The following is a 10,328-nucleotide window of genomic DNA, read 5'->3' on the forward strand; positions in this document are numbered from 1 at the left end:
AATTGGGTTTCGGGCCTGATTCTCTGGCCCAAAACATGGCTCCAAGCCCATGCACGATTTTTGGATCTGGATGTATAAAAACAAAAGCTTAGCTCATTGTTAATAGTAGATAGTTAATGGTAGCTAGTTAGACCTAAATTAATATATAGAATTCTAGATCTAGTTTTATTAATTAATTAAGTTTTAGTTCCATTTCAATTCCTGTTTTAGATTAAATCTTTGAATCATTGTTCTTGATTGATTAGATAAATAAAATAGTTAGTTTGTCAATTTCGAATTTGGTCATTTCCATTCTAGATCTAATTTCAATTCTTGTTCTTATTTCATTCCAAATGCATTAAATTAGATTCATTATTGTTTAATTAAGTAAATCTCAATTTCTTACATTATGTTTAGTTTAGATTCAATGGAAAATGTTAGTTTGATGAATCAAGGCTAAAACCTCCATTAGAGGGGTTGATGAAACCTTGATGAAAACTTAGTGGTTAGTATAGAATTGGTTGTAGAATCTATTCCACTCTAGAAGGTCGTGTTTAAGCCATGAGAATGGGTGGACGACCTCACATGCTAGTTAGTATCCCAGGTAGGAATGCCATGAACACTAGGGATTAGAACTCGAAAATTCTCCCGTAGAACGCGTGAGAATTGAGATACAACATTCTACGCTAGGTCGTTAAGTTGGATTCGAGGTGGATTCAATTCCCCTCAATTTATTTATCTAGATTCAAACAATCGTATTTACGTAGCTTTTCGTAGATTAACTTTAGGTTATATTTTATCTTGTTATTTATTATATCTCGTTATTTAAATTAACGCGTCTTGTTAGCATAACATTTTAGTAAAGCTCTCATTAGACTTAAGACTGATTTCTTAGACTTAGAAAACAATCCATGCTAGGGAACTAGGAGTGGAACGAACTTCCTACTCCACTTAGTGCAATTCGTGATCGAGTAGAAGCTTTGATAATTGAGATTAAAAGATCGGTTTAGTTTACTTACGTTTTGAATTCATCGCTCATTTTAAATAGGTAGACTATTCATTTTACATTTATCACGGTCGATAGCGAACTCTCTCTGTTTGTCCGATTAGATGCGGCTTTTGGTACAAGCGACCTAGAGCGCTTCTTGGCCCGTGGAGTACGATCTGAAATTGCTGCCACCTCCTGGTTCTCGTCTAAGCCGTGGAGTTTCAAAGTTTCCTGCAACTTGATGTACTTGTCCACGCGAGCGTAGAGCTCGGATAGTGTCTCTGGGCGTTCCTTCATCAACGACCTGGAGAGGTCGGTGTTACGCACTCGGCAAGCATTAGAAAAGGCCAGTGTGGCGAAAGATTCTTTCAAGCCGCTTTCCATGCACAACAGTTCGGCCTTGAACCGTCCTAGGAACTCACGAATAGTTTCGTCCTCCTTGAATGATAATTGAAACAAAGAATCAAGATCTGCCTTCTTCCGCCTGTTGTAGACGTACTGGCTGGCGAACAAATCAGTAAGCTGTTCGAAGGTTTTGATAGAATCAGATTCCAGTGAAAAGAACCAATCAAGAGCCCATCCTTGAGATCGGCCGGAAATAATCTGCGATGGAGATGATCAAACTTCGGGAGGTATGTAAAGTGCCAAACTCGAATGTAGCGAGCCACATCGTCGACCGGGGCACGCGTCTTTGCCGCCATTACATGGGAAAGCGTGGTTGAATAAAGTCTTGTGGAGAGGGTTTATCGAGGACCTCCGCTGCTTTGACGGAGGAGCTGATATGTCTTAAGCATCTTGTGCACAATCTGTGTCGAATCCTTCTTTACGGCGTTCTGACCAATCCTTTGTGATAACTCGTTAATCTGTTGATTAACGTCGTTGATGCCGTTCTCTGCTCCGTTACCTACTTGTTGTTGCTGGTAACTATCCACCGAGCTTCTCGTAAAGTAGCATTTTCCTCCCCGAGTAAGGAAATGCTCTCGTTAAGATTATTCCCAAACCGGTGGGCAAGGTCTTTGGACTTGAGCTTCGAAGCTGACCATGCTTCGTGGGCTTGAGAATTGGTGATGGATGAACTGATTTAAGGTGGTTCTCAAGTAATCGAAACCTCAGACGGCACCAATGTAAAGGATCGTTTAGGTTTTTTCCTGATTACTGTAGATAAAGGGGTGGTTATGGTTCGGATTAGACCGAAGTTAAATCTGAAAGAAAGCTGCCTACGTATCTTCTCTTGATCTCTTTTTGGGGAGAGAAGAATCAGGTCTGACATAGTTCCATTAGGTGGTATTTATAGGCTTTGGGGGGGCTTAGATTTTTGGGACACGGGGACCCTGGTGGACAAGTGTAGGGAGGAGGTTATTTTTAGTTGTTTTCTAATTGGGAGTGGGTGAGATAACCCCCATTTCCCGATGAAGGTAAGATTTTGGTAATGATTACACATGATGGGGTATTCCTTTATCCGAGGCGTTCAATCTCCAGTATTCTGCCTGCTTTGTGATGTCTCGGGCTGAGTTTTAGCGTACCACCTATACAGTAGGAGCTGCTCACAGGTCGGTCTTGGAGGTCGATGTATTGAAGTCGCGTATGCAATGTTTCTTAGAGAGCTGCTTCATAGATCGGTCCTGGAGGTCGTTGTATTGAGATCGCTTATGTTTCGTATGCAATGTTCCTTAATGGGGATATTGCTCTCCTACAGTCCCCTCTTTCAAGAACAGCTGCAGCCCCCATCCCAGTGCCTGCAAACACACAACGCATTCAATTAAAATGATTAGTCGGTAACTTCTCCAAATAAACATAAATCAATTAAGAACAGGAGAGCTGAAAAGAGAGCAACAAACCTATGCACATTGATATGACTCCAAAGCGGCAGTCCTTGCCTTGGCGTTTCATCTCATGCAAGAGCGTGGTAACACATCGGGTACCTGCAACACAAAACAGCACGAACAATTACAGCACCTATAACTTGCCAGCGTTTTTATTTCTGTTTGATACAGTATAGATTGAACTTCAATTACTTTCTGCAAGATGATATGTTATCCCAAGTACCTGTTGCACCCAAAGGATGTCCAATAGCCATAACACCCCGTTTACATTCACTTTTGCAAGATCAATCTCCAACTTCTTCCGGCAATAAACAAATTGCGAGGCAAATGCCTGAATAAAAAAATGTCATTAAGGATTACGTGCTTGAATCTACCAAATGCGTGCCAAATACTGAAATTCATGCCTTGACCATTACATCATTAATTTCAAAAAGGTCAATATCATCAAGTTCCAGACCAGTAGATTTTACTGCAGCGGGAATTGCAACAGCTGGGCCTCGGCAGGATCCACTCCCACAGCAGCAAAACTCCTATATAATAGCAAATACGAATGCATATAAGAAGTTGAGCATATTAAAACCAGTTTCCTCAGGGCAAAAATACTTTGGATATGGAAACTTAAAAAATAAGAAAATAACACTAAACTTCATAATAATGCATTTTCTCAAAACCAACGTTTGCATAAAGCGTGAAGGGTAGAATAATTTGTTTTTGTTTTTGGAATAGTAGTAAATATGTATTTAATTTGTTTTCATTTTATTTTATATCTTTCTTTGAGGGCTGGAGTACGTCGTTTTTAGTTTTTTACTCTTTTAAGAATAATCAAAATCAAAATGAGTAGAAAGTGATAACATATTTTTTCACACTTCCGCAGAATCTATTGCTTATTCGCATTCTTACATGTGGTAGTGCGTCGAAATGTCATGACCATTTCTCTCAAGGTCGATGGTCTATGTGGCGACCTCCAATTTTCCAAATGGATTTTATATATTTCCCTTATAGCCTTGAAACTATTCCTTCCTTTCTGCTTTGCCTGAAAACACCAAGAATTGGAAGTCCTTTCTGCATTGCCAGACTTCTCTTCATCAGGACGACGTACTGCTCCAGCACCATCACTCACTTGGCTAGAGTTTCCTGATTATACACAATTATAAATTCAGCAGGGTGTAGGGACATGCATATAATCAGTAAGAGATCAATACTGTCGAACCAACATCTGAGATCAATGAATAACAGCTGTAGTTGACCCATCCTTCTTAAATACAGGCTTTAACTTTCCCAAATCTGAAACTGTAGTACTTGGTCGAATACTATCATCCACAGCAACTGTAATAGGCTTTTCCTCACCAGTTTTTGGGTCCACGTTCTTCAAAAAATGAAAAGTATCTAGATGAGATGAGAATCATGTCAAGTTGCAGTAACAGGAACAAAGGCCAAAAATAATGTTTTCCAGAAAACATAAACAGCAAACATCATATTTGTAACTTTGATCAGGGTAAACATCGCTTACCCTTCAACACAGGGTTCAGGCCGTAAGGTATTGAGATTGATTCCCATTACACTCACGATCGTGTTAATAGCAGCGATTCCTTCGAATCCTGATTTTAATGGCACCCTAGCTGGTATAAAGACATCATTAAATATAATGAATATATGTATGGAAAACATTATAGGTTCAAGTTCTTGCAAATAAATGTCAATAGAGAACTTCTTGGGCAAGAAAGAGAGCATTATATAAAATTATACAAATTTTCAGAGAAAAAATAAAAAATAAAAAAAAATCGATGGCTACTCCATTGATGGTTACTACTCGTGACCATATTCTTCATTAAATGTGTCTATCCAATATTCAATATTGATCCGAATAAGTATTTTCCTCGGAAATAAAAAGACTGGTAAACAGACCTGTGTAATGTCACTGATGTTAGAGGTATGATAAGCACGCATGTCACTGATGTTAGAGGTATGATAAGCGCGCCATGAACTCATACTGCTTTCACAGATAGGCTTCATAGGCGAATAGGAGAATCGTGTCAAAGTTGACTTTTGTGCTATAGGACTACAAAACATGGGTTTCATCATACCCACACTCCTGGAGATCATGACACCTCCAGCAAAAGTCATGGCCCAAATACCTACACGAAACCAAGAACAAAGAAAAGCTTAAATGAGGATGCGGCATAATAAGATAATTCCACTGCAAGAATAATATTAATAACTTTAGAAGTAATTTCGTATAAACTTTAAATTTTTTATAAAAAGAAATTGAGAAATAAACAGAAAAACTCAAAAGTTACAAAATACACTTCTCTCAAACTAAAGCAGGACTTTAGGATACACGATATTAGTTGTGTGGTTTGAAGAATCAGGAGGGAGGATGGCACTAATTCGTTTTGAAAAAGTGCATCTTGATAACGCCACATATAATTGACCATGGCTAAACATTGGGTTTCGCAAATCAATACCAACGTACTTAACAGACTGCCCCTATGATTTGTTTATCGTCATTGCAAAAGACAATCGAATCGGAAACTGTCGTCTGGACATTTGAAATGGTATTTCATTGGTCGAAGGCGTTAATGATATTCTCGGGATAAAGCGTACGTTCCCTGCTTTTTCTCCAGTTAAGATTAGAACTTGCACCACGTGTGGCTTTGTGCACACAATCATCAGGCACATGCCGTTACAAATTTCATCTGTTGGCGCTATATTTCTCAACAACATTACTGGGCATCCCTTCTTGAGTGTAAGCTTGAATAGAGGCAACCCAGAAGGATCGAGTGAGTTCAAGTACTCTGTCGGATAGCTATTTGTATTACCACTATCAACAACACTAGCAGCGCCTAACTTGTCAGCACCTAAGCAAACAATTTCTTCCCCAGGAAACGTATCTAGTGCAGTAGCATTTATAGTGCTAACGTCATCGTTGCGTGCTGAAAGGATAGTCCGCTCGGTCAAATAATTTGGGTCAGCTTCATACTGCTCACCTAGATCGGGATATACATTATTTAGCAAGTCATGAAGATTTCTACAATTTTGAATCTCCGGCGGAAATTGAACACTTTCTTCTGGTTTCATTCCAACCTGAAAATTTCAAATGAGAGCATATGAGATGAGTGATTGTGTATAATTTAAAATGGTAAGCAAAAAGCATTATTTTTTTCAAGAAATTAAGTAATACCTCCATCAAGAAATTGGAGAACAACACGTTCTCTGGCAAGTCACTGTCTAATCTCATATTTTTCACCAAAGATAAAACATTGACGTGTTTCCAAAGCAAATACCTTCTCAGTGATGCACCTACAATATCCTCACGTTCACCTTGTGGTACAACTGGAAGAATTTGTCAAAAGTCACCGCCTAGAACAACAGTGATTCCACCAAATGGTCTTTCATTGTTACAAACATCCCGGAGTGAACGGTCGACTACTTCAATACAAAACCTATGCTGCATGGAGACTTCATCCCAAATTATCAGTTTTGTTTCTTTAAACAGACCTGCTTGGAGCGAATCCTTTTTGAAGCCGCACATAGCTAGAGTTCTCCAACACATCAAAAGGAACATAAAAAGTTGAACGAGCTGTTCTACCACCATCTAATAAAAGCGACGCAATACCAGATGAGGCAACTGCAATCTCAATATGTCCTAGATGACGACATTTAGCTGCAATCGTATTATACACAAATGTCTTTCCTGTACCTGCAGGTCCATTTAAGAAGAAAATTCCCCCTGCATTTCGCATGACTGAATCAACCACAGTATCAAACGCATAGCGTTGCTCATTGTTAAGACAATCAATGTTATGGTTGATTTGTTCATCTTGTAAATCAAACTGGAGTTGGCGTTGCTCCCAAATTAATCTATTTCCAATCCCTTTGTTCTATTTTTTGAGTGGTCGGGGCATCGGGGGAAAGTCTTCTAGAGTTTTGTTTTTAGATTCCATGAGAAACTGCTCCAATAGATGCAACCCGTAATCTATCACCTGCAGGAAAATTGTATATTAATAATATAATATAGGCTACATGAAGGAAGCATTAATATAATATATGTCACCTGCTCTTTTGATGGATTAGGAATGTTGAAGATAGTTCGTAATTTGTGCGTCAGGTCGTCACATATACTTGTTGGGAATCTATCCCACAGCAGATGTGGTTGCATTGGATTGCACTCCAATAGAATAATGTCGAACAATCTCCTTAGCTGATTTCCAGTATTCATTATCGTTGCTTCTTCTAAACAATGTATCCACTCTCCATCATCTTTAAGAAGTCCACATACAACACACGCAGCCTTGAATGTTGGATGAGGAATACTTTCAAATTTGCGTAGATCCTCAAATGATGTTGGGCCCTTTATGATGGTCAATAGTAGACGCAAGTAAAACCTCTCTCCCTCGTTGGGCTTGGCAAAATACATCCTGCCAATAGCATAACCACTGCTTCTTTTAGTCCATACCTTTTCTGTTTTGTGCCAAACAAAGTGCTCAGGGAATTCTTGGTAAGTATAGGCTCAAGCATCTGAATTTGAAGCACAACAGTTGAAGAATGAAGTGAGACTCGACTTTTGTCGTTTTTCCTTCTCAAGAATATTCTCCATCAGTTCCTTAAGGTTAAACACAACATGATGCATACCTGGCAACAAATCATAACTTAACAGTATGACATTCCAGTATAACTTAATAGTATATTGATGAAATTGGTTTAACCAAGTGTTAAATACCTGGCAAGTGAAGAGATAACCTTACAACAGTTGGAAACTCTTCATGTAAGGAAAACCCAAATAGCCGCCAAGTTGCTTCTGGTAGTCCAATATATCTGGCATCAATGTACTGTTTAATCTCATTTCCGCCATCCAACACCATTGTTGTTTTGTCATTGCCCTTGTAGATGTACTTGTGGATGTACTTAACATATTGCAATCCCACACACACTTCGACATTAATGTGACAATTAAACATCCTCACTAACTGTGGATTATATGGGACAACATTCCTATTGTCAACCTTTTTGTCTTTCACCATATAGACACGTCCCATGTTGCGACGCATATAAAGTGGATAACCGTCTTTTTGTATGGTTGTTTCATATGTAAACTCATGTGGAAAATGCTTTGTGCACTTGCCATTTTCCATACACGGTGAGTTCATATTTTTAACACCACACGGTCCATGGATCATACAACTATTTACTGTATCAAAGAGCAAGGGATCCTTATCTGGGTCGGGAAATTCTGCAGATATAATTCGATCAATTTGGGCTGCAATACGAATTTTATCTTCATGCTTGAGGAAAAAGAATGCATGCATGTGCGGGAGGCCACGCTTATGAAATTCAATGGTGTACACATGAGCTACTTCACGGCCAAACACATTTTTCTTCTGGATAAATTTCATTAAAGCTCTTCTCTTCAGTTCGAAAACACGAGCAAGAACATCAGGTCGATCAAATGCATTTTGGTTCTTCAAAAGGGCTTCTTGCACTTCTGGCCAGTGAGGATTAGCCGTCATTGTAAGGAATATATCTAGATGCTTATTGTAACGTGTTATAGCCATCGAGTCTTGAAAGATCTCATACATATACCTTGGACTTCCAATGAACGATGATAGCAAAATAAACCGCTGACCAACATGATCAGGATCCATACCCTCAGCTAAATCTGTCAAACTCATGTACACTTCAACACGAAGATCCTTTTGGTGGGTATAATGATAGTATAGCTAATTTTGCTCAGTAGAAGCCCAAGCATCACACATAAGTTCCTGAAATAATTTTTCACGACGAAGTATTGCTGAATATTTAGTATGACGTTCGAACAAACGATATGCATAGATTACCATCTGAGTCAATCGGCTCGAATCGTCATCATTGACATCATAAAGTTTCATTTCGGTTGACCATCCAAGCTCACCCCGAGGGAAAAACAAAGGATAATGCAGGAGTAGACAAGCGGGATTACATTTATCAATCCGTTTCAGTGCATTACCTGATCTATAATGAAGAATGTTATCTCTTGTGCTTCTGATTTCAGTTCCATCCCCAGGTATAACAACTGCAATTTCATTTGCTGAAGGAAGATTGTATCATCGTCGGTCAGTAGATGTATTGTTATGGAGATAAGTTGCCACATCATTTTCCTCAGTTGCGTGAGCACTCAATATATCATATGCTTGACAAAAAAATTCAGAAAATATATTACAATTCGAGAGTGTACTCTGAATGACATTTAAAACATCACGTCTCAATTCTGGATTTCAGCGATGACGCACATCAAGGGCACTGGCTGGGTCATAAACATAGAGCTGAGCATAAAGTAGGATCTTTCTTAGGTTCTGGTAGTAACGATCCAATTTGATGGTGTAACTCACCATGAACGGTGAATGGAATAGGACCGCTACCGCTGAATATTCGGTCATCCGATTGACAACCGAGACTGGTAAATGCATTAGCCAAGTTATACTGACGAAGATGTTGTCTAAATGACCTGGATTTGGCATTACTACCATCATAAAGATCTTGAATCGCAGGAGGAAATGGACTAAGTAGAGGAAGACTAACTTTTCCTTGTTTGCAACACATCCCGAAAAAGGGTCTTTTGACTGATGTATTTGCTAGCCTTTCAACTTTCCAATGCAGAGCTTTACAAAATGAGCATTCCACATCCATCTTTCCAAGATAATGGCGGACATTGTTGTGCATATTAGCAGGTTCTGCCATATTGACACCAACTGTAAGAGGCTGAAAATAATCATCCACATCCATTTTGCTTTGGGTGTCACTAACATGCAGAAAAAAATATCCTAATGAGTTAGGAATGAAAATATTTTTTTACTGAAAACAATGCTATAGAAAACACAATGAAATACAACTTACATATATGAAGACATTAATACTAGAATATTATGAAGGTCTGCTTCTAAGTTCCTTCTAGTTCGCTTGTTCATTCTACCACTTATGCGCTCTTTTTCTCTTCTATTTCGTTGGGCCAACTTGCGTCGAGAAGTTTGAGAAGGTGCATAAGCATTGGTCGGACTAACACTAAGATCATGCACTTCCATTTCATTTTGGGTGTCACTAACATGTAGGAAAAGAAATCATAATGGGCTAGGAATGGAAATATTTTTGACTGAAAACAATGTTATAGAAAACACACAAAGAAATGAAACTTACATATGGGAAGACATGGACACAAGTATATTTTGAAGGCCTGCTTCTAAGTTCCTTCTTGTTCGCTTGCTGCTTCTACCACTTATGAGCTCTCTTTCTCTTCTATTGCGTTGGGCCAACTTGCGCCGAGAAGGCTGAAAGGGTGTAAAAGCATTGGTCGGACTAACATTAAGAGTGGAATGTGGAGGAGTAACTGCAACCTCATTTTGCACAAGAGGTGATTGGACTTGATGGCCTTCATTTCCTTGTTTTTCCAAAACCTGCATTTTATATTTGATAAAACATAACCATCAGAAGGCAGTAAACAACCACCGCATATAATGAACGTATATATGTTACATACCTTAGCAAGGGTAGCAATCACATGGTCAATG

The 10,328-nt window shown here is 38.9% G+C and overlaps 2 protein-coding genes, 1 long non-coding RNA gene and 1 pseudogene across 4 annotated transcripts; all 4 read right to left on the reverse strand.

Moving 5' to 3' along the window:
• Positions 1-2,474: 2,474 nt before the first annotated feature.
• Positions 2,475-3,203, reverse strand: LOC147515639 (3-ketoacyl-CoA thiolase 2, peroxisomal-like; annotated as a pseudogene). Its single transcript, XR_015212984.1, has 4 exons — positions 3,195-3,203; positions 3,014-3,121; positions 2,806-2,889; positions 2,475-2,703 (listed from the first exon to the last, which is right to left on the reverse strand). The product of XR_015212984.1 is annotated as a 3-ketoacyl-CoA thiolase 2, peroxisomal-like (transcript).
• An 85-nt stretch (positions 3,204-3,288) lies between these two features.
• On the reverse strand, positions 3,289-4,821 carry LOC147515640 (uncharacterized). The gene is made up of 5 exons (XR_015213482.1): positions 4,696-4,821; positions 4,301-4,409; positions 4,005-4,156; positions 3,824-3,924; positions 3,289-3,320 (listed from the first exon to the last, which is right to left on the reverse strand). It is a non-coding gene; the product is annotated as an uncharacterized LOC147515640 (long non-coding RNA).
• An 89-nt stretch (positions 4,822-4,910) lies between these two features.
• Positions 4,911-7,207, reverse strand: LOC147515641 (uncharacterized). Its single transcript, XM_086592992.1, has 5 exons — positions 6,845-7,207; positions 6,289-6,623; positions 6,075-6,090; positions 5,395-5,874; positions 4,911-4,925 (listed from the first exon to the last, which is right to left on the reverse strand). The coding sequence occupies exons 1-5, from the start codon at positions 7,205-7,207 to the stop codon at positions 4,911-4,913; spliced, it is 1,209 nt and encodes a 402-aa protein (XP_086449118.1).
• Positions 7,208-7,300: 93 nt separating this feature from the next.
• On the reverse strand, positions 7,301-9,549 carry LOC147515642 (uncharacterized). Its single transcript, XM_086592993.1, has 4 exons — positions 9,156-9,549; positions 8,625-8,854; positions 7,511-8,480; positions 7,301-7,422 (listed from the first exon to the last, which is right to left on the reverse strand). The coding sequence occupies exons 1-4, from the start codon at positions 9,547-9,549 to the stop codon at positions 7,301-7,303; spliced, it is 1,716 nt and encodes a 571-aa protein (XP_086449119.1).
• Positions 9,550-10,328: the final 779 nt, after the last annotated feature.

This window comes from Coptis chinensis, chromosome 2 (assembly GCF_015680905.1).
Source record: "Coptis chinensis isolate HL-2020 chromosome 2, ASM1568090v1, whole genome shotgun sequence".
NCBI lineage: Eukaryota > Viridiplantae > Streptophyta > Magnoliopsida > Ranunculales > Ranunculaceae > Coptis > Coptis chinensis.